The sequence below is a fragment of the Photinus pyralis genome, unplaced genomic scaffold, assembly GCF_008802855.1.
Source record: "Photinus pyralis isolate 1611_PpyrPB1 unplaced genomic scaffold, Ppyr1.3 Ppyr1.4_LG1, whole genome shotgun sequence".
In the NCBI taxonomy this organism is placed as follows: domain Eukaryota; kingdom Metazoa; phylum Arthropoda; class Insecta; order Coleoptera; family Lampyridae; genus Photinus; species Photinus pyralis.
In genome coordinates, this window is record NW_022170249.1 from 66,741,022 (window position 1) to 66,766,717 (window position 25,696).

Sequence of the window (25,696 nt, forward strand, 5' to 3'; positions counted from 1 at the left end):
ACCCGTATAAGATTTAAGCATCCGGAATTGTCAAATTGAAAAACTTCGAATTGTCGATATTGACGGAATAGAGGTTTGATTAAATTCCACGGAAAATAAATCTCGCACTCTGCATTATGAACTCTCTAGGTTGATTTGGGGAGCAACAATCTGCGAAAAACAGTTTTCCCATGTTAATTCCCTATGTTCGGTTTGAAACAAATTATTACCTATAGCTTCTTTTTATTATTGTTAATAACGACCTACTGTCAAGCGTTTTGAATATCATCACTCACTGTTGCGCTCACTGTCTAGGCAACGGAGTGTTTGGCACATAGACAAGGGACGTTAGGTTAGGTAAGTGTTGGTTTGGCATTCGGTACATTTCCTAGCTCGGTAGCGCAACCAGTAGCGTTCACGGTCTAGGAAACGTAAAAATGCTATCCGCAGGAAGTTCGTGAAAAACCGACTATAAGAATTGTTTTTTACGGAGTTATCAAATGTTCGCGATTTTTTTAAATATTTTTTTAAGAGCTATTATCAACGTTTTCATTTGGTGTATAACTTATTTTCTCAAAAAAAGTCCGTTTAAAATTGGTCCCGCAAAAAGTGCCGCATCAGCGCCTGAGGCAGCAGACGGTCGATTTTGGCATACTCGAATAGGCCAATGTAGAATTCCATCGGTTAAAATTTTGATCGCTCTCGTTCCGTGGATTTCGAGCTAGCTCCCCTACTATTGATAAGTGGGTCACTATTTGAAAAATCCCGCCCGTTATTTTTCACTTTACATCTTTTTTGTGTGCTCATTTTGTAAGTAAAGTTTCTACAATTCTTTCCCTTAGAACAGTAACTTTCTCGACAACGGCCATAGCGCGTTGAAAACGCCGGTTCTCTTCCGTCACCAAAGTTCAACAACGTTGGGCTCGGTTAGTAGTTGGATGGGTGACCGCGTGCCGTTGCTCCTTTTTTTTATTTTGCTCATGTTTGTCTATTGATTTTGGATTTTATTTTATGTGACAAGGCAACATATAAATTAATAATTGTAATTAATAATTAGAATTAATTTAGTCTTACCATTGAATAAAGATTCAGATTTATTATTCAATGGTCTAACTAAACTACCATGAAAAGAACGGAACCAAGCCCTGAAAGGATAAGTTAAAATATATATATTTATGCTGCATCACAAATATCATACTTGAAACAAAATAACTTGATCATATTTCATTTTACTTAGCAGTAACAAAACAATCCAAGGAAGTTACTTCTTAAAAGAGGGATTTCCCCGCTAATTTTGGAGGGTGGTGGTAAAGCCTTAAACCCGTAAAGGGTGGGCGAGCGGAGATCTTCTCTCCACAATTTAACTCCATGCACCCTCCAGTTCCACACGTTAAGCAGCGTAGAGCGAAAAGCTTGTGGTTCTAATTGCAATTTTCAATTATAATTATTCTGGGGATTGAATCGAAAATAAAGATTGACCGCAATAAGAGAAAGTGTGTTGTATGGCATTTTATCTGCTTCATTCTAGTCGTTATTATAATCAAATTCGAGTAATTCAAAGGTCTTGGGGATTCTCTCATTCTTGAGATAGATTTTGTAGTATAGGAGTTACTACTGTCAGTTTTCTTTTACTTATAAAAACTAATTTCAAGAACGGTCAGACGGAAGGACGAACGGACGAAATGTGCATACCTAGTAGAGATTTTTTGTTGAAAATGATATAAGAAACTTGGGAAACCCTGAACGAGCCGAAATAATGTTTTCTTAGTTTTGTGGTAAAATTTCAACATAAAGTTTATGTTACAACTGAAAATTTTAACTCTAAAGCTTCAAGTTAGAACACGAATTTCGATTTGAATTTGAAAGTTTTGGAGGTAAAATTTTTAGATAAGTCTCATTTTTAAGATTCGAGCATTGATGCAAGCTTTTTATACTATAAGATTATAAAAAAACGGGTATAACGTTTGCCGTAAGCGCTATAGTGTGGAAAATAGGAACAATCTAGCATTGAAACAAATGTTAGGGATGGATAAAAATCAACACTGAATTCAAGTTGCTAACCGAAAATTAACAATGCGGCCGAGGATTTCCTCAACACTCATTTGTTCTTGGTTACTTATTACTAGTTTTCCGAGTAAAGCAACCCTTTCGGATTTGTATAGAACACGTAAAAGCTTAATGATATTGGACTCAGATCTGAGAGTGCCCTCGTATTTTACCGTTAATTAACTACCAGTCTGAAGATTAGCATATGATGTGGTTACACCGGAATAAACTAGTTTAGGTCATAACATCGTACCTTAATTACAATGGGAATGTACTATTTTGCGAATTTTATTACGTATTTTCATATGCCCGGAGGATGTACATTTTAGACCGCTCTCTCGCATGATTGTATATCAGTTAATTGCATTCCTTTTTTACGCATAAACTATTGACACCGTCTTTGTTCCTCTGCACCTTTTATATTTTCGTAGTGACTGGAAGTGATGTAGCTGACACACGGTAAGCTTTATCATTCAACCGTAATTTGTCTATGATCCAACCTTCAACAAAAAGTTATGCGAAACACATTTTTTCCGTAGGGGTGATGAGGGTTCACTTCATTTTCCACTGCCTACACGTGTAAATCCAACCCAGATTATTTGATTACGATTGCCCGCAGCAAATTTGATGAGAACTAGAAGTAATGCACAAGAGCTTCGTGAATTTCTTCTTAAATTTTCGGTTGAGATCCGACTACACAAACATAATGTCTACCGATCAGGCTAACATAAAATGGGTTAGACACAATCTTAAACTTATCTTCAGAGGCAACCGTCAGGACTTCATAAAGGACGTATAAATGAACTTAGTGCGTGAAAACGTCGCTGATAAAAGAAAACGTTAAAACGGAATCACAATCCCCTAACATCCATATTTTTCTCGACTTTTACTGAATTTTAGTCGAGATTTTTCATTCTATGAGGATTAAAGTTTTCAGTATAATGTCAAGTTGCACTTCTCTCGCTCAATTGACTGTATGTATTACAAAAGTGGAAAGGTGAGGATTTTTAACATGTTTCATAAATCTTTAACGAAAGAATGGTGCGAGAGGATGTAACAAACGGGATGTTCTTACGCGAGCAGGCAATCTTTTTCTCTAATGCAGACAAACGTTACAAATGAGAGGCGTTCGGCTTTATAACAAGTTACGTTAGGTATTAAGCGACCTCAGGTAGACATTTATTTGCAATTTGTCTGTCTATATACTTTATCCGAGATTTATTAATTTGTGATCTCTTTTCTTAGCCTTTGTTTTATTTCTCTTAGAAGTGTTTACCTATGATATTAATGCATATATGAATTTACATATTCTAACTTTGAATGCGCCTGGCAAAGTGTAGGGCACAGGATAGGACACCACTAAATGATCTGGCTTATTTATTTTTTCCCTCTTTAAATATTAAAGTTAAATGTGTAAATTTGGAAGTGCCTCAAGAACATTTTTTGAAAAATAAAATTCCTATCATTAAAAATATAAGGGTTGATTTAGGTTTACAATTCTGTGTTTGGGTATTTATTGAAGAAGTTTTCAGCGTGCCTCAAATACGTATCTACCCAAAAATGTGTACCAGCTCTCCTACTATATTGAATTTTATTTTAATTTAACATATTGAAATCGTACCTTCTAAAGCAAATATTTTCTGTTTGGTGCCTTTGTTAAAAGTAAAAAAAGGCATAATCATGTGTGGTTTAATCATCATCTCAAAAATATGCACGACGTTTTGATGGTGCTTAATACGCACAACAGGAGAGTACAGGATGACCATACTCGTCAGCTTGTAAGTAAGTACCGTAAAGTATATAAACGTGAATTGAAAAAGGCTAGAATAGCTGCCAATGACAAATTTATTCAAAAATCTAATTGTAAATCAAGAGCTATATGGCAAATTATTAAGCAGGGTGCATCTGATGTTTTTCTTGAAAGTAGTAATTTGACATCTGAGCAATTCAACAACCATTTTGTTGAAATTGCAGAAAATATAAGATCATCACTTCCTAATGAGAAAAATAATCCGATGTTCTACTTTAATAGTTATCATATAAATAATTCTACATGCTTTAATTTTTGTGAAGTATCTTACAATGATGTGCGAGATAGTGTCAATAGCATCAATAACAGTAATAGTAAAGCTCACTATGGCTTAACTGCAGACATTATTAAATCTGTGCTTAATGTAATTTTAATTCCACTAACTAAAGTAATAAATGCGTGCATTCGGGAATCAATTTACCCTGACACATAAAAGATATCAAAAGTTATTCCTTTGTACAAGAAGGGAAATAGAGATGAGCTGAATAATTATCGACCTTTGTCAATTACTCCCATTTTTTCAAAAATTTTTGAAAAATTATTTAAAAAACAATGGATTACTTTGAAACAAATAACCTATTTGCTAATAACCAATTCGGTTTTCGTTACAAACAATCGACAAGTAGTGCAATATTGAGGTTTACGGATTACATTTTGGATTGTTTTGAAAATAGTGAGTTGTGTGTTGCCAATTTTTTAGACCTAACAAAGGCTTTTGATTGTGTGACTCACTCTTGCTTGTTGCAGAAGCTGTCAAAATATAATTTTGTGGACAAATCAGTTGCATTATTAGAGTCGTACCTAAGTAATCGCACACAATATGTTTATTTTAATGATTCCGAATCTAATTTTAAAGAAATTAAAAAGGGAGTGCCGCAAGGTTCGGTACTTGGCCCTGTGCTCTTTTTGATATACTTTAATGACATTACAAATGTTAGTCATTGGAAAGAATTGATTCTGTATGCAGATGACACTACCCTTTTAAGCAGATGTAAGAATCTGTGTGATTACACTACCAGTTTACTTAATAGTATTAAAGATTGGCTAAATGATAATAAATTGCACATAAATTCACAAAAATCGCAAACATGTACCTTTAGTTTAAAAGAAATAAACCATTTCAATAACCCAGCAAACATAAACTTTCTGGGTGTTTACATTGACCCTAAACTGAATTGGAATGATCACTGTAATAAAATTGCATCGAAACTGTCAAAAGCATGTTTTGTTTTAAGAAGTTTAAAAATGATTGCCTCTAGACATATTGTCATTAATGCGTACTATGGTTACTTCCATTCGGTTATGAGTTACGCTATAATTGCATGGGGTCACTCGGCAGGTATTAAACGGGTCTTTGCAATCCAACGACGTGCATTGCGCATTATTAGTAATTTGGGATACAGAAGCTGTTGTAAAGGTAAATTTATCGAATATGGTATTTTAACTCTCCCTTGTGTATACATATTAAATTGTATAATTCACTGTAAAGAAACTCATTTGAATTACCAGACAGGACGTGATATCCATCAATACTCTACCAGACTGTGTGATAATATTGCTTTAAAACGAATACGCCTTACTACTAGTAAAAATTGCAACAATTATTATTGCATAAAGTTTTATAACAAAGTACCCTCGGATTTAAAAACACTGCTTATGAGTAAATTAAGAAATGCTGTGATTAGTTACCTTAAGAATAACGCTTTTTACACTTTTGATGAGTTCCTACTAACTGATTGGTGTTCTAATATTCTGTGATATTTTGTCTATTTTACTTAAGTGTTTTACAGTACTTTAACTTGACCTTTTTTTATATTATTTATATGTATAAATTGCTCTGTTAGTAGATGCACTAGTTTATAGTAAGTTGACGACACTGATATAGTTTATATACTATGATAGCTGGAACATTTAAAGATTAAAGATTAAAGATAAAGATTAAAAACTCCGTTAATTGCTCCTTTGAATATACTTTTGATTTTTCTAGTACATAAACCAATGGAACGACTTTTTTTGCAGGCAATCAATTTGGGAAACTGCCAATATCCACGTTATTTTTTATTGGCAGCCTACATTTCAGCTTTGAAAACACCTTCGTTGGTGTTATAACAATCACTCACTCTTACATTATAAACTAATGTTTTAATATGCTATTATAGAAGGTTTCGGAACGTTCTATAAACCTTTTAGTTGTAGACATTTGCGAAACAAATGCAATTTTTTGGAGTTTGAGGACAATACGCCGCCGTAGCAATCAGTGTATATGACCGAAATAATTAAATTGCAGTAGGGTAATTAGTCTCAGAGTTTAATTTTCGTAATAACCCGTTTAATCCACATACGCGTGTGGTTGACTGCCACACAGCAGCTGCAAGTTGCAATGGAACAATACGCCATTATAATAATTAAATCCAACGTTTCTCCGTCTCTGCATAAGCGAGCTTTAAATTTTACCCTTTCTCACATTAAAGATTAAAATTTACATGCGGCGAACTTTTGATTATTTAGTTTATAATTTTATGGTAGAGCAGTTCCAATGCGTCGCTTTGTTGCCAAAAAACAATGCACGAAGCTACAAGCAGTCATAATTTTCAGTTTTGGAAAAGGAATAATTTTCGTAATGAGTCGTAAAATGTTCCCCACTGAAAATAAGCGAAATTCCACACCAAATGCGACGTGGCCTGTTATAAAATTTTCTTAAACTAAACAAAAGTCGTAATCACAAACATTAATGCATTTAAACAACTTTCTGAAATTTAAAATTTAAATACGATAAATCTTTGGAAAGATAGGCGGAAGCTATAAATGCTAAAGGCAATAAACGACTCTCGAAATACTAAATAAACACGTTTTTTTGCGGCTATACGTAAAAATTAGCATAAAAAAAACCGAGAACAATTTTCACTGACACGTTTAGCGAAAGAAACCTATAAATAAAAACAGACAAACCAAGGTCCATATTACAATTTAAATTTCTTGGCACACGCACTTCGTATACCAAAATTTATATCTTCAACGTACATTTCGTCTACCGCAGCAAAAACGTGCTAATGTAAATCGGTCCACTTAGGGGGATGGCAAAACATACCGCCTAATAAAAGGATTGCGAAAATATTCGCTCTAAACATTAACAATGCTAAAATTCAATGATCTGCTGTATAGAAATGAGGAAATGTGTGCGTTGCCAATAGTATTCCAAAATACATTACAAAACAGTAAGGTACTTACACAATCTTTGTAAAATAAATTGTTTAGATTTTTTTTCAAAGTTCATGCACTTTTGTTTATTTTCATTTCGGCTACAAATTTGATTTTAGTTTGGCGCCGGAAAAATTTCCTAAGGACGTAGAGGCATACCGTTAAGCAGTTTTTGAAAGCAAGCTCGAACAATTCAGTATGATGTGAAAATGTGAAGTTAGATGCGTAAAAAGGAGAGCGAAATCGCGTTTGTAATGAGAAACTCAAACTAACTCACTCCGGTGAAAGTCACTGCGAGAGATCACAAATCCAACATTTTGTTACCCGTTTTATTTCAAATACGGAGAGTAAGAACTTAATATTAGGAAAGCCAACATGCTAACTCTAGCACGGGTATTCATCACGACATTTTATCGAATGGTGCACGAGGGGACGTTTTTATGAAATCCATTTAGATATGAAAAAAAAATGTATAGGACAAAACAACATTTATTCTTCGATATATTTTGCATCCTCAACCTTTACGCATATTCCACGGCCGTTTCTGAAAGTATCATAAAAAATCTTTTGCTAACCTTCATGTCATCACAAACAAATTATTATTGATTGCGTAGGTGCTTTTTCAACTTGTGGAAAACATAGTATTCGCTAATTATTAAATCTGGACTATGAATTCTCATGAAGTCGATAACTGTTTGAGCCTTGATGTGCATCCTGCATTTTCCGTGTACCGGTCTTACGGGCAGAATGATGAGAAATATTAATATTAATAGTCTCTTTACAAACATCCTTAATTGTAGTGAATTTAGTAGTGGCGATCCTTTATGCACCCATTACATCGATTCTTTGTTTCGGTTGCAAGATTCCAGTGATACACCGAAGTCTCATCACCAGTGATAATTTTTAACTTTTTATCTTGTATGCTTTATGAATTGCTCCATGTTATAGTCGCAGTTAATAGGATTAGTAAAACGCTGGCGTTGATTAGCGGACTAATTTTTACTTTTTTAACTATATTACTTTTTGTAACTTCAATGGCCACAGCGGTCCCATTGTTTCCATATAAAAGTATGTATAATTCGTATTATTTACATTACAACGAGAGAAAGAAGGCAGGTAAAAAAGAATAAGCATGGCCTTTCAATATGGGATTTAAAAGAGAAAGCCTGAGTTAACGAATTTTTTAAAATAATGTGACCATTTCTAGAAATTTCACTTTTACCACCACTTTCAAAAAATATAAAATTATCATTAAATGAAATAATTCTCCTTAATTTACCCTTTGACCTGTCTAGCATTGTCACAATTTCCTTTTTCTTTATTTTCTTCTACTTAAATTTGTCATTATGCTTCAAAACCCTCTTTCCAATTTTTCTTACATTTCCGTTTCGGCAGTACACCTTACATTATTAATAAAAGTATTTTTTTCTATTTACCTTTGTACAATTTCCTCTTTATTACCTATGATCATAAAAAAAGAAAATGAAATTTTAAAGCAGACCGTAAACGACCATTTTAAAAATTAATTCCGCGTACAACATAAATTGTATATTAAATTTAAACGCCTTTATAAATATGTATCTTGAAACTACAAAATAATGTTTATTAAACTCTGTCACTATACCCCTTTCATTCTTCAACTTATTTAATTATGTATATGCAATTTAAGTTACCTAAATTCTCTAATGCTTTGAAGTCGTCACAGGGGAAGTATACGCATACATTCTCTTAAAAGAATGTTATAATTTATGGACCAATTTATTCCGTACTTGTATGCGTACACAAACAAGTTTAATTAATTAAAGTGTCTCCATTTTGAAACGAATTTATTCAGAAATCTCCCTCTTCTTTTTTTTAACTGACATTACAGCATTGACTTTGGCTTTTCCAAATATCAATATTATATTAAAGATTGGACGTTTTAAGCATGGAAACAATTTTCGGGAGGCAAATTGTATAAAACGGCAATACGAATATGAAAAAAAGTTTAAAATGACCTTAAAACAGTTTAGGTATAACATAACAAATGGTCCTACACTGATTATTGAGAAGGTTGATTTAGAAAAAGAAAAAATTTTGGTAGCAATCGTGACAGAAGACTTAACCAAAAAAGCTAAAAAAAACGTCGATCAAATTATTAAATCCACTAGACAGTTCCAGAATTCAAAGTTATATCACTGTAGATCTTAAATCACAATATACACTGTGTCCAAGATAAGGATGTCTATCATGGGAATTTCCGAAACCATAAAAGATACGAAGATGCGCATATAGTTATTATCATGCTGTAAAGAAAATTCCGAGGTAACTCTGAGGGAGTTTATTGTAAAATTGTATACCATAATAATGACTGCAATTTTTTGAAGTATTTAGTCGTAGTTGATTGGAACGAATATTATTTTTATTTCTTGTGTCGTACCTCGTACTCATATGATAAATCACGCAGTCGGTAAGTCGATAGTTTAGTGGCAACGTGTAATATGCAATTTAATATGTAAATACATGGAATTGTTAAAATTCCAAGTTCTATAAATTTATGTTTACAGCAAGTTCTATAGTCCAGATCAGTTACAATTCTAATAGCACGCCTTTGAATTGAAAAATTTCTTTTTTATCCTATACAAGGAGAGACTTACATTTTCTCGCCTGTGTGAGGACGCGAAAGAAGACAATTGCACGCATGGAGCGAGAAAATTCCATTTTGTCGGCGCGGTTGTAATAAAATGTCAAAGAAGTTATTTCTTTTTAATTAAATAAGAAACATAAAATCGTCAACACTGATTATTTAATAATTAAATTTACCCTATGTTCACTTTATTTTACTGAATTCAAGAATTTATTTAATTACCGCGAACCTATACCTACCTATCAATGTTTCGTGAATTTGAATACGTTCCCAATATCACGTGACCAATTCAAACGTTTCAAACAAGTCATAATCTCCCATTTATTTTCAATAACGAGCATCTGTGTCAATACATTTAACACCAAGATGTACTTTGCACTGTAAGTAGAACACCGCTTATCCGCAATAAGTAGCATTTTAACATACGAGACTACCCCGAAGTTAAAATGTGTCCAGTGTGACTGTAAGGAATGAATAAATCTATTTATAAAACACATTTTTTAAAATACAAGATCATCAAGGATTTAAAGTGTGCCCATTGCGCGTTCGTCACCAAGCATAAATCCAGTCTTAAAAGCATCTAACATTTGACAAGACATGGATCCTGCCAAGGATTTAAAATGTAACCGGTGTGATTTTGTCCCTGAAAACACACATTCAATTTTAAAACACATTTGTTAATACACAAGACCAGTAATAATTTCAAATGCGCCTGGTATTAATTACACCCCCTTAAATCCTGTTATTTTCTAAGGAAATAATCACGCGCCAGTGAAATGCCGGAAATGTCTCAGTTCGCATATGATTGGTATTCTCCACTTGTACTCTGCTCGGTTGCACCGTGACTCTCTTCGGTGACTCCGCACTGTGCAATCGCAAGCGCGCTAGAATTTTAATTTGCGTTGAACTGTATTATAAGGGAAAGGGGTAAATCTACGAGTAAAAAATATACTCGTGGGCCCACTTAGATTGCACCGTTTCGTAAATTTTTTTTCGCGTAGTCAGCAGGAAACGTGGAAATAAACAAAACAAACGCGTGCACGTTGACGCGTTAAAGCAAATCCAAATTCAAGCGCTTGCGATCGGACGTTGTTGAGGGATTAATTTTAAATGTAAGTGTATAGGATAAAAAATATTGTGTGCACCACGGCACGAAAGTTGTTTTCCGGGCCTCAGGAAGTGGCCAGCCTCGGCTGCGCCTCGCCTGGCCATATCTTCCTTCGCCCCGGAAAACAACCACTTTCCCGCCTTGGTACACAAAGTACTATTATTTCATACTATCTAGTAATCGCCGCTTTCCCAGACTGATTTGAGTCTGGTAAATCGTATTTTACCAGACTGAAAATTTTTACCAGACTGGAAATGTTGCCTAGCAACATCAACTGACATCCATCTAAACCTATATATTAATGTGTCAAACTACTGTCAGATCAAACAAATCAAGTGATCGACTATTGCTTTCATTTGAATGCGTACACAGTCTAATCAAAATTTGTATGGCATTTTAATAAAAAATAGAGCAGTATGAAATAAAATGTTTTACATTATTTGTATGTTAAATCCGTTAACGTTACTCGTTTCGAAATTTCTGCCTCAGCTACGCTTCGGCAGTAAACATCTCATTCGTTAACGTAAACCTTGATTTACCATACTCATATGTAAATAACTATTAACGCCCGAAGCATGTCCTCAGGTAATAATTGCATAATACATTATTGAGTGAAGTATCCATAATATGCAGTGATAACAACATCCCTAGATACTACGGATTGTAAACATCGCAATAAGTAACATGCTTTCGATAGTTTGACAGCTACCTGACTACAATGACCTGACCAGTTTAACTTCTGATCAAGTGTGACTCCTAAAAACTTAATTTCTGTTGAGTTTTCTACATTGTGACTGTGTTTCAACGTGAAAATACGTTTTTGTTTGATTAATTTTTAGTCTGTTATTTACAGGCCACATTCTATAAGAAAATTTTTTTTCCGGGTCGATATGAGACAATTTTTTTTTCGGGGCTCAAAAAAAGGCAGTGTATAACCTTCCTTTTTTACCAAAAATCGACTGCACCAAAATTTCTCGGGAAAACACTTTTTCTTATTAATTTTGGTGCGTAGAATCCAAAACAATTCGTACTTTTTCGATCAGACTTCTCAATCAAAAGTTATAGACTAGAAACCAATTTCGAAAGAAAATTCAAAGGGCTGTAACTTTTGAACTAGTAGCTCAATCTTGGAACTGTTTGAAATTATGGATTCTACAGGCCACATTCTATAAGAAATTTTTTTCCGGGTCGATCTGAGACAATTTTTTTTTCGGGGCTCAAAAAAAGGCAGTGTATAACCTTCCTTTTTTACCAAAAATCGACTGCACCAAAATTTCTCGGGAGAACACTTTTTCTTATTAATTTTGGTGCGTAGAATCCAAAACAATTCGTACTTTTTTGATCAGACTTCTCAATCGAAAGTTATAGACTAGAAAGCAATTTCGAAAGAAAATTCAAAGGGCTGTAACTTTTGAACTAGTAGCCCAATCTTGGAACTGATTGAAATTATGGATTCTACAGGCCATATTCTATAAGAAATTTTTTTTCCGGGTCGATCTGAGACAATTTTTTTTCGGGACTCAAAAAAAGGCAGTGTATAACCTTCCTTTTTTACCAAAAATCAGGATACACACATATTGGTTTCGAATATATAAAATTATAAGTTCAAAAATCATGATATACAGGGTGATTCCTATAGTACCTGCCACCGTTTGGGAGCGTATAGGGGGTGCCTAGGGGAGTATTTTGATATAGGACACTTGGGGTCGGAAATCTAAAATAAGGGCGCCAGAACCAAATTTATCTTCTGGAATTTCACGCCTGTATGTAGGCAACCCAACCGACCGACGTTTCGCGCGGAGCGATGCAGAGCGAGTTAGCGCGAGGAAGCGACATGGGAGGGAAGGAGGGAAAACGACAGTCAAAAGCAATAACGTTTACAAGTGTTCAACGTGGCCACCGTTGTTCTCAATGCACTTCCTACATCTAGCCAACTATTATTATACTATTGCCATAGTGTTATTCACTTGATACGCGTCGTTGCAGACGGGATTTCGTGGGTTTAAACAAAATTCTGATCAAGTGTCAGCCACACATCGCCGCCTGAGATCGCTCCGTGTGCACCGCCGGCCGGTTGGGTTGCCTACCTACAGGCGCGAAATTCCAGAAGGTAAATTTGGCTCTGGCACCCTTATTTTATATTTCCGACCCCAAGTGTCCTATATCAAAATACTCCCCTACGCACCACCTACACGCTCCCAAACGGTGGCAGGTACTATAGGAATCACCCTGTATTTGCAACAATCTCTGGAACATCACTCATGATTATAAGTGGTATAGAATTCATCTATAAACTTCACCAAAATTGCGACACATACGCACTGAACTGACTGTCGACTGAACAAAAACCGCATACAATATACAATACAGAGCTTTTAATAATTTAATGCAACCTTTGCAACGCTTGTTCTCAAAATAAGCTTATGCTTGTCTTGCAGATTCAGCATCATTACAATTACATCATATGTTAATAGTACATTATATATCAAGGTAGAGAAGTACAGTATTATTGCCTGAGCACCAAGATTACATCTCGAGGCGCTTGCACCGAGGGGTGTAAGGTGCGAAGGCAATAATAGACTTCTCTACCGTGGTATATATACTATTTTTTTCACTACTAGCACTTGAAGTCCTCTAAATTAACATATTATATTGATAAGAAAGTGAACGGTTGGACAGAATTTTTTGTTTATTAATTTAACATGTCAATCAAGTACGTAGAAGTACAAGTCAAACAGGCCGTATTTTGTTCTGTCATTGAGATATTTTCAAAGAGTAATTTCGTTCGAATTTTTTCAAAATGTGATAATTTTAGGTATGTAATTTCTCTGGAAATGGCGGATGATGGCAATTATTCGTTTTAGACAACTTGTCCAAACGTTTATTGAGCGAAATTTCGGGTTGTTTTCTAAAAGTGACAGCGTGACAGTTCTCATTATTGACTACTAGTTAATAATGTCCACATTATTAACCACTTTGAACAAATGCCGAGAAAGCCTACTTTACAAGTGGAAAAAAGGTTAATAATCATGTCATCAGACGCTAGTAGTGAAATAGTTATTTATATAACAAGAGCGCGAAGTTCAATTTCGCGCATTGAGACTGAAGGTATTTTGCCGAGGAGAGGCCGAGTTAAAATATCAGTCAAATGCGCGAAGTAACTTCGCGCTATCGTTATATACAATATTTTTTCTACAACTGAACCGATTGATAATTAAATTTGCTGTTTAAGTTCAACTTTGTCACGTGCGCGAAATACTTTTTTTCACTGTTGACGATTTTGCGCACGTTGTCAAGAGCAACATTACTTATTAATTAACCGTTTAAAAATCTAGTACTTCGCGTTTCGAAATCCGTCAGAAAATGACAGGTTTTTTTGACAGTTGTAGAGAAAAAAATTATTATATGGGTTGTTAAACTAACAATCTTTCAACCGCAAGGTTTTCATTTAAGAATGCGTTATATACTAAACTGTATTATACACAAATAATAAACCCATTTCGTTAATAAACTATATTTTAATGTTTATTATCTATTTGCTCTTGGATATATTTAAATATCCAAGATCATATTTAATACAATATCATTATTATAGTGAGAATAATTTTGATTAGACATATTCATATTGTACAGCGTGTGTCAAGGTTTGTCTGATTTAATAATAGCTTCTCGTACTGATTACAATATAATTTTTACTATATGATTTTAACAATCCATTTTTCTCCGTGTATTATGCAAATTTTGAAGCAAAAATAAGATACGCTGCTGTGTGTTGGCACCTTCAACAAGACGGGTTTTCATCCTTCAAAAAAGGGCATTAAGAGCTATGTTTGGTCTCAAGATCTTGCAAAAAAAACCTTTATTGAGGAACACATATTAACGTTTCCTAGTAGATTTGATAAATTCAATATGTTGTGGGATATCATTTCATTCGTCGTCTTGAAAACTAGCATTTTTCGTACTTATGAAAACAAATCACTATTGCGGACACATACTTTAATGCATATTGACCAAAGAAAGACGTTGACTCTCGACGTGTACTTCACCCTTTGTCAGGAAAGTTCGCGTAGGTCACCCGAACTTCGAAATCCGCTTCAGCCTGTAGGCAATGCAGAAAGGTTGTTTGTTCACTAATTGTCTACGGAATTATACCGTACAATTTGACAGCACTGTGAATATACCTATTACAATTAAGAGAGAATAAAAAATAACATATGGATATGTGCTAAAATTTCTTGTCCACATTTGTTTCTCATTTGATGTTAGATGTGTATAAATGGAACATAGAATATGAGCGAAACAGAATTTACGATTGTGATTAAGACTATTAGGACGGTAGAGGTGCGTATTAAGCTAAGCCTATGCAATTAGCATGAATATTAAATTATGGGTGAAGCTACGAGGACAGCAAGATTTGAACGAAAAACACGTGAACAGAAGTGGAAAATACATTGTGACAACATTAATATGGAACCAAAACGAAAACGGGTGTGAGAGGGCGTTGTGTTAATACTTGAATTTACAGGATCTGTAGACGAGATATTGTAAATATTCTAGCATTCCAATCGACCAACTTACTTTCATATAGGTCGTTACTGGAAGGTTCTTTCTAAATTGTGTTTTTTATAGAAACATTTTAGGCATCTGTGATGCTAAGAGAGCATATTTTATATCCCATAAAACTAAAGAAAACGACCGAAGCATTGTAGTGAATAAATTTTCCTTTAAGCACACGTCAGCAGAAACACACTAAGGAACACTTTTTTAACAAGATAAAAATAACCTTTATGTTGTAATACTGTGTCTGATTCTAATGACTACCGAAATGTTTGACATACATATGATATAGGCCAAGTCTACGAATCCGAGTGAGATTCCCAATCTAATTTTACATACGACAGACAAAATAACTTTTATGGAATTTCGTATATCACTTGAAGAACTAAACATTTATCCTACTTCAGTCTTGTTAGACTTAGTCTACACGAGTTAATTTCAATTTGATATAAAGTACTCAATAAGTAGAGTAAACTTTCAAACACAAACAGAAAGTTCTGTTTAAGCAATTTAGATATCTTGAGAATGTTTGTTTTCCCGAAAAAAGGTGTTTACTTCCTAATTTATCGACTAATCTACAAGAATCTGAACGGAGGCATAAAAGCATGCACGAAGTATCTAACGAAAGTGTTTATTAAAATTGCGCCCCTTTGACGCTTTCCTTTTACAAAACGAAAAGAATATCTTGATGTTTACGAGACATTACTCAACATTTGGGCGTGAGCACTTTTTTTTATCTAATTTTCGTCACTAGGGACAACATTTATTAATTTACTTACCTACTTATTTCAGGAATCCACCAAGAATCTGTGTCTACTAAAGGTCCTGTGATATTACTATCTATTGAATTGAAGTCGAAAATACTTTTTTCTATTTCGGTGTCACAATGATGATTTTGTACAACTGTTTTCGGCCGAAAACAGTTGTACAAAGACAGTGATTATAGTCGTTTTTTTTTGGTAACTCATTTCTTAAGTTGGCAGTTACTAGTTAGTACAAGTAGGTACTTCGTTGGGTACTTCCATGTTTGAACTTCAAAATGTCAGTCTTACTACGCTGCCAACCTAAAACTTAACGGCATAAAGTGTTCCCAACATAAAACATGTTAGTTCTAATGTTCCCTATAGTTTCTGATAATGATTTTTTTAATTAAATTTAAGCACCGAAATAGAAAAAATTGTATGAAAAACGCGTGTTACAATGCTTTATTGTAATACTCCTATCTTGCGGACACTCGTGGCGACGCGACGCCACTCGTGCCACAAGATAGTCGTATTACAATAGGTCGCATTGTAACACTTGTCTTTCAATATACTATTTTCTATTTCGGTGTCACAATGATGATTTTGTACAAAACAGGTTGTACAAAGACAGTGATTATAGTCGTTTTTTTTTGGTAACTCATCTCTTAAGTTGGCAGTTACTAGTTAGTACAAGTAAGTACTTCCACAGCCGTCTATAATTACAAGCCATGCTGAGAAGTTTGGCAACGTTGTTCGAAAGTCAATCGGTGGGCCGATTCAAGTTTTAATAGCGTCTTGTTGCTCTTGAAAAATGGCATTTTCCTCTCCCCTGTGTTTCGCCTTGGTGGTTTTAATATAGAAGAAAGATACTTAGGCAGCTTACAATTGTACATATATTTTTTTCTTTTACAAAAATGGATAATAACATTTTTATTTGACTTTAAAATTCGGAACGCTGTAAATTGGTAACTGCATCATAATGTGTTTTCCATGGAGATCTCCGAAATTGGTGAACTTCTGTCGAAAGAGGTTGAGGTGAAGCACACGCTTGAGCACTTAATTTCGGTAAAAGGACAGTAAATCGCTGCGCATCAGCGAAGTTATATCAACGACCAGGTGTGATTCGGAATGGCAGACTTTAAGCCAGTCGCTACTCCAGTGGGTCTAGATACGAAGCTTTTAAAGAGGGGAGCCCCATAGACTTCAAATTCCCGTACCATGAACTCTTGGGAATAAGTTGAAAGGTTCCTTCAGAAAATCGATTTGACATGTCCGTGCTAGAATACCTGAAATACAAACTAATTGTATTTTTTCACGATAAACACTTACCGTACTTACGTACCCGGTAGTGTGTAGGTCATATTTGAGCTTTTTACAGGTACTTTGAACAAATAAAAGTGCTTGTAAAGGGTCCAGTAAGGAGTAGCCTGCTTTAGAGGTTATGACAACAAATCGATATATTTCGTTTAGCAACTTACCTGAATAGTAATTTCTGTTAATTCCGTAGGGAGTAACACAAATTGTCGCAATCTCGCTCTGTTAAAACGGGTAAATAGGAATAGTACACCCAAAACACATATAAAATACACTCATAATCTGTCATGTTGAATTAGGAAATCGGCCTACCATGCAGTGTTGCCATAATTCTCAGCACGGCTTGTAATTATAGACGGCTGTGGTACTTCGTTGGGTACTTCCATGTTTGAACTTCAAAATGTCAGTCTTACTACGCTGCCAACCTAAAACTTAACGGCATAAAAAGTGTTCCCAACATAAAACATGTTAGTTCTAATGTTCCCTATAGTTTCTGATAATGATTTTTTTAATTAAATTAAAACACCGAAATAGAAAAAATAGTATGAAAAACGCGTGTTACAAAGCTTTATTGTAATACTCCTATCTTGCGGACACTCGTAGCTACGCTTCGCGTCGCCACTCGTGCCGCAAGATAGTCGTATTACAATAGGTCGCATCGTAACACTTGTCTTTCAATATACTATTAAGTTTCAGTTTTTAGGATTCAGAATTTCGCCTTATATTTTAGACTGAATGTCAAAGATTTAAGCCTGTTGTTAAATGTTAAGTTTAAATTTGTGACATTTGAAAATGTAATTTCATATTCGTAGATATCCCCAAGGAACCCTTCCATAGCTAATTTTGTTTCATAGTCAAACGTTTGATTGTACCTTACCCTAACAATCAAAAAGCAAAGTACAGTTGACACTTTACTATTAGGAAGCACATTTTGTAGCATTAAATCAATTTCATTCCGTAAACGAAATACATATGTATTTACGTGTAGGTAATTGTACAACCCTAATTATACCACTACAACAATTTTCCATTAAATTGGTGTGTATTGCATCCGTAGCCATTGGAATGTAAGTTTAATAAAAGTTCCAAGTTCGGTGAAAATACCACTTTCTATTTCAATAAAATAAGTGTTCAAAATGTTGCCCGTTATTGGCTAAACAATAATGTAGGCAATGGCCCGTATGAATAAAAATAAGCAAATGCTTATACTTGAAAAATTCAAAGTAAGTACTCGTAAGTGCTCCTCCGCACTGGGCGACTTAGCAGCGCTGCTAAGCAGTAGGACAGGACGCAGTGCAGCGCTGCTAAACAGACCAGTATGAAGGGGCAGTTACGAGTATTTACTTTGAATTTTGCAAGTATAAGCATTTGCTTATTTTTATTCATACGGGCCGATGTTCAAATTCGTGAAGGACATTTTCGAAAACATGCTGTGGGATATCATGGCCGCTTTCGATGATGCGTTGACGAAGTTCATCCAAACTTTAACGTTTAACACGTCAAAATCACCACTTCGCTGAACCTTCGAAACCACTGTTTGCACTGTGTTTCACCAAATGCGTACCTGTCGTCATGCATTCGCTGAGCGCAGCTGTTTTCTCCAATTGGCAACAAAAAAACCATGATATCAATTCAAACATAGAGGACGGTTTAATATTTGTGGACCTACCTAATAAGGATGGCAAGCCGCACTGTACCAACATAGCTCTGGGCGCGATCGCAAACTATAATTTTTAGATTAAGTGCAAGCAAGGAACAACCTTCTTAGAATTATCAGGAGGTGTTGGCGCTACTACCTTGATTACACAAGTTAACGTGATATAATAGTACATTATATATCAAGGTAGAGAAGTCCACTATTATTGCCTGAGCACCAAGATTACATCTCGAGGCGCTTGCGCCGAGGGGTGTAAGGTGCGAAGGCAATAATAGACTTCTCTACCGTGGTATATATACTATTTTTTTCACTACTAGCACTTGAAATCCTCTAAATTAACATATTATATTGATAAGAGAGTTAACGGTTGGACAGAATTGTTTGTTTCTTAATTTAACATGTCAATCAAGTACGTGGAAGTACAAGTCAAACAGGCCGTATTTTGTTCTGTCATTGAGATTTTTCAAAGAGTAATTTCATTCGAATGTTTTCAAAATGTGATAATTTTAGGTATGTAATTTCTCTGGAAATTGCGAATGGTGGCAATTATTCGTTTTAGAGAACTTGTCTAAACGTTCATTGAGCGAAATTTCGGGTTGTGTTTTCTAAAAGTGACAGCATGACAGTTTTCATTATTGACTACTAGTTAATAATAAAAAATTATTAACCACTTTGAACAAATGCCGAGAAAGCCTACTTTACAAGTGGAAAAAAGGTTAATAATCATGTCATCAGACGCTAGTAGTGAAAAAAAGTAATTTTTTATTATACCTGAATCACAATCTCCGTTTTAAACACTCAAATGCGTGCGAAAAAAGGCCTTTAAAACACACGTGCTTTAAAGTTGCTAAGTAACGATATGTCAAGTATGACTTTTGAAACTGTCATCTGAGGCTGAAATAAAAAATCCTCTTAGGTCGCTTTCTATAAATGCAGAACATTTCTTTGGCTTGTACCTATCCTTTGGTTGAAGCTTTTACAAACGCGCGTAATTTAGGGTATGCTTCCAAATCTGTTCCACTTTTTAGTCCCAGCAATAAGTGAAGTTTTGAATGAATGCACCAAAGGATAGAATATTTAAATACCTTTGACATTTCCTTCATATATGCCAGCATTATCGATGCATTTAAGACTTTATTCGTAATTAACTTCCTATTCATCCATGGAAACAACTTTTCATATGCTTGATAATAGGCTTTACTGGATTGAGATTTTAAACTTACTAACGTTTGTTTAGATTTTACAACAAGCGATTTAATGGACGGTGTATTATCTTTTTCAACGGAAATCGTTTTATTCACAAAGACGACGATTTTTATAAGTAAACGTCAAGTGACATTTCCATGGCTATCGTGAAATTACGAACACCCAGCCCACTTAATTAGACATGTATTCGAGTATAACGTCAATATGACTTCATTGTATGTATTTCCTATTTTTAAATTATACTGCAGGTATAATAAAAAATACTATAAGATACACGTGTATAATTGGTCTTTAAAGCACTTGCAACGTTAAAGGCACTCCGCTTTGCGTCGTGCCTTTAAACTCGTTGCGCGTGCTTTAAAGACTTGATTATACACTTGTATCTTAATATACTATACTGTTGGGCCATTGACAAGGGCTAGATTTACGAAGAAAATACTCGTGGCAGGTACAAGCAAAATTACGTACAGAAGTGATTGTTATTAAATTCCTGCCTGCGGTAAACCCTTTTCTTTCTCTGAAAATGAAATTCTACTGCGGTTCTCAAGGCATTGCCAATTACCATTTTAATGATCTGGCATGCTCTTATTGCGTAACAGATCAAACGACACGTAATTATAATTTGTCATAATTTCATAATAAAATGATTGTTTTTTAAACAACTGTATAGCAATTACATTGCTATTCGGTGTCTTGCATTACAAAAAAAGTTGTTCACGTTCAATTTCAATTCCTTCAAATCCGGAAAAACTCTTTATCCTTAACTTTGTCTTAACAATGCCTGCAAACGACATTCCTATTTAAACTTCAATTTAGTTTTGGTATTCTTATTTTATTTATTTCGTTATACCTTAGTTATACTAACAAAAGAATAAAGTATATCATCCATTTTTGTTTTCCAAATATGCATTTTTCGGACGTTGCGTAGTAATTAGTGTGTCTTGTTTATAACACTGCGCTAATGGAAGAGCAACAAAAAAGTAAATTACGAAGTGAGCGAATTAGATAAGAAAAATTAAAAGCAAAAAGGAAAATTTTCTTTCATTTATCTTTAACGCGATCGCAAAATTATAACGGCTATTAATATAACTTGCTCTGAAAATAAAGATTCGGGCTTAAAAAGAAATTACAAATCGTTTATCTTTTAGTCGTTTAATTTCAATTTTCTGGTAGGTGAAGGTAAATTTTAAGAAGACACGTTCGAAGAGATCTATTGCGACTCCACTAATCTCTGTCATCTCTTACTACCTTGGACGCAACTATCAAAATTTTAAATAGCACAATAGAGCGTAATATATCTTTGTAAAATGTATCCCTTCTCTGAGTTTGATAATGTTATATTTGCAAAATATTGCAGATTGAAACTTTTATCATTTTGGCAGAACACACCGGGTGCAGTCAGCACTCTCTGGTAAACAGGGTATAGGTGTACTGGTGTTGCCTCGGGTTTTGCACGAGATTTGATTTAGGGTTTCCATGTTAATATTTCTTTTGAAATAAGTTACAAACAGAATTAGAATTAAGATCGCAATTTTTTGTATTTAGAAAGGAATTTTTTCATAACTTCACTGAATTTTTATCTTATTGTCTATCGTATGCAATAAAGGTATTTGGCTCGTGTCTTTCGATTTCAAGGAATGTTGATTGATAAGAAGGATGTCGTTACCATCCCGATCCCGATCTACCTTTCAGCGTTTTCAGTTCCTCAACCTCCATTCTAAATTTAATTTGTCGTTGATGATGAACTATTAAATTGGTACAAGTATTGTGAATTTTACAGTCAATACGATGAATTCACTCATGATTCGACATTTTAAATACGTCCTCACATTCTACTAGAAGTAAAATAAGTCGTAAATATCTTGAAGGAACCCTTTCAAAGTGTTTCCTTCATTTGCTGTATTGAAGTGTTTGATGTTTCACTTGAAAAGGAATTGGTGTAATAAATGTTAGAATATGTATTTGAGTCTATTTATTTCTGCTACCCCACTACTTCTTACTTTAGCGTAATTTTCACAGTTTATTTGTTTTATACGTATATGTATGTAACCCGTGATTAATAGTTATTTATTATACAAGACGATAAAGGGATGTTTTAACCATTGAGTGAATTAACTTTCACGAGATAGTTTCCCTTTATCGTCGTGAAAATATGGCAGAAGCCATATAAATCAATGTAAAGCTTCTGACAATTCTGAATTTAATTTAGAGACGTCAAAAATAGCAAGCTTAGGTTCTGCCGTAGCGATCGTTTCCATAGAAACAGAATAGTCAATTGTTCTGAACGTCATTTTATATCGCGCATTTGAAACAAGAATGACAGATGTCATTAGTATGCACAATCAATTGTTTCTCTTTATCTATTCTTACGGTTAAAGAACTGCTTAGTCTACTCATTCAAAGATATTAAAATGTCATTTTAACATATGCTATAAAATAAAATGTAATCACTCAATATTATATAATTGTATTTACCTTTCATGCGTTCGCAAAAAAATCGGAGCTTGACAAATTTTAAAAGTACAGGACGGATGAAGTTGTTTTAACATATATTAGCTATAGAATTTTTACAGCAACAACAGCTAATGTGACATTTTGTTTCAGTGGTTGTCGCGACGAATCTGGTTCAAATTTCCATGTTCCAAAGCAAAGCAGGTATGCGCCTTCATATTTTTACATACAATGCGATCAAAAATGAGTTGCTGTCGAGTCACCTTTGGAATGTTTACATGGAAAATCATATTTAATTTGAACTTCCAAAGGCGACTCGACAGCAACTCATTTTTGATCGCCCGTTATAATTAACTATGTACGTTACACAACACGAGAATATGATATGTACTATAACATTCTGATATTCAAGTGTTGGCATGTTCTTTCTGATCCTTTCGGGCTCCTAGACGGGAGTGCGTAAACAATTCTGAATTATGTTCTTGCACATGTATATGGTATAATATGTTACTGTCGAAAATTGATGTAGCCCAGGATAGACGAGTTAAACCCGGGATTTACCAATTGAATGTGGCAAGTGTGCGAAAAATGGTGTCAATTATTTAATTTTGTGCTTTTACCAAGCCAAAGCGGCCAATCTTAAGATTTACAAGTTCGAAACGGATTCGCAAAAAAGAAAAAACATAAAACAACAAAATTAATATTTTAATGATACACACAAAAATGCACCGAAAACTTTTGCTTCAAAAATACAAACATAAATTTATAGGGTATTAAAATGTGTAAACATTTTACATATTTCTTACTGCATTTTATTAAGTTATCGGTATCAGATGCTTATCCTATCTTTTTGTCTATTTATTGCATTAGCAATTTCATTGTGTGCGATTTTTCTATTTCATAATTCTGAGGTTTTTCTTCCGAAATTAATCTTTTTTGTTTATATAAAGTAATCTTTAATTAGAATTTTTATTAATGATTAGGTGTAGATATCCATGTGCATGTATATTTATTATTTTGCTCATCCTAGACTGTATTAGGAATTGTTTCTATTCTAGTATCTTTAAGATATTTTATATATCGCCCCTCATGGTTCTTCATTTCTATTTGGATAATGAAGTGTTGTAAAGTTTTCTATTTTGCTATAACTATTTTTTTGTAGTATGCATTTTTTGTTGTTTATAATTTTGCATTACATCTTCTTTTTCTTGTATTCGTTTTTCTTCTGACATTTATACATTTATAACATCTTTACTAATGAAATAAAATTTTGAACTTTTCCCCAGACTTCATAATTTTTCCCAAATTTCAGCTTATGCCTCAATTACCCACTGTACAGTGCTATTGTTTTTGGGCCCTGTCTTAAAATTTAGTTTTATTTTTTCATTTATTAATTGTGTCGTTAACTTATTCTCCTACCGTTAAATTTAGTTTCTATAATGTTTTCTTTTTCTAGTTCTCTGTACATCGTATATGAGCAATTTTGGTCTCTTAGGCTTAGGAACCATTGTAATTAAATCTTTTTGTAAACTAATATTATTTGCCATTTTGTTTAGGTCTTCTTTGTTACAAGTTTCAATCAAGATACCGTTGTTTTTTGTAGTACTTATTTTTTTGTTTTTAAGTTTTATTTTGGGTTAGGCTCTTTTGAATCTCGTATTTTTTTCCCTGGACTGTTTATAATGCTGATGATAAATTTTTTCGAATTTCCACCAGATGAAATTGGTGCGCGTTAATTCTAGGATTTACTGCTTTTCGGGGTTTTACAGTAACATAATATGTATGTCAGAATTGGTTAGTTGCTTGCGGTCTTTATTTGAAGTCCGCCAAAGGAGAAATTGGAAACTACGTACTTCCAATCATTCCAGAAACCTCATTCTAGCGGAGTAAATAGCACTATAGCAGTAAAGAACTTATAGGAGATTAGAATCAAATACAAGGATCAAGGGACACTCTCAATAGAATCTTGAACACAATCATTTATGTAAGAAATCATTACAGCTTTCGTAAACTAATGAATATAATAACTTAACTTCAAGATTTAGGGAATTCCATTTTTTTATAATAATCTTTATGTGATGTGTAATTAATCGGTCGGGTCCACACTATCGTCAGGTTTAATTATACGCCCTTCAATTAGCAAAGGTATATAATTTGCGGCTGGTCCCTTTTGATGGCTTCATCCGTTTGTAGTTTAGTAAGCCTGTAACATTTTTCTTTATACTATTAATATTAAGAGAAATATGATTTCAAAAGGACTTATTAGTCGTAAAGAATGTATTATAAAATTATACTTCTTATGTATCGATATCATATTTCTTAGGCACTTGGAATGTTAATTTGAGTACAAGGCGCATAAATATCAAGAAGTATATATAAAACAAGTTGTAAATCAGCATATGCATGATTAAAGCGCATTTTTGGTAATGCAGGTCAGTATTTTATTAGCGAAGTTTAAAATTATCGATCTCACGAGTAATTTTGGCTGCGTTAAATAATTAATTTTATTTAATTTCAATTGACGATACGTCTTCATTTTGTAAAACAAATCACAAAGTAAATAATAAGTTTTTATACTAGTAGCGCTATCTAACGGTAAAATTATAGCACCTCCGAAACCCATATCGAAATTATTTTCTTCAATTATCGATCTCACAAGTAATCTAACTCAAAATAGACTAGTGCCTGCACATCTACACTATAGCAGAAAGCTTTTAGTGAAAATTTAAAGTCTCTAGCTATTGTAGTTGTGGAGATCTAACGCGGACAGCCGGCCTGCCAGCAATAACGAATATAATAGCGTATTTTTTTCAAAAATGCGCTAAAAATATGAGAAGGACCAATCAATAAGGATTTAACTTTACGTGTATAATGATACATTATTATAAAGTTGATAAGAGTATATAGACACTAAGGCCCCGTTTTTCCAACTCTCAATCTCCGAATAAATTCCATGGATACCATTCTAGATACAATCGTTGTCATGGTACAGACCTACCGA

General features: G+C 34.0%; 1 protein-coding gene across 1 annotated transcript in view; it reads left to right on the forward strand.

Annotated features, from left to right (window-relative positions):
- Positions 1 to 25,696, forward strand: part of LOC116159949 (neuropilin and tolloid-like protein 2) — a 126,894-nt gene that overhangs the window by 61,894 nt on the left and 39,304 nt on the right. Inside the window, exon 2 of the mRNA XM_031473060.1 lies at positions 22,849 to 22,899. Coding sequence (XP_031328920.1) covers positions 22,849 to 22,899 — 51 coding nt within the window. The remainder of the gene's footprint in view (positions 1 to 22,848; positions 22,900 to 25,696) is intronic.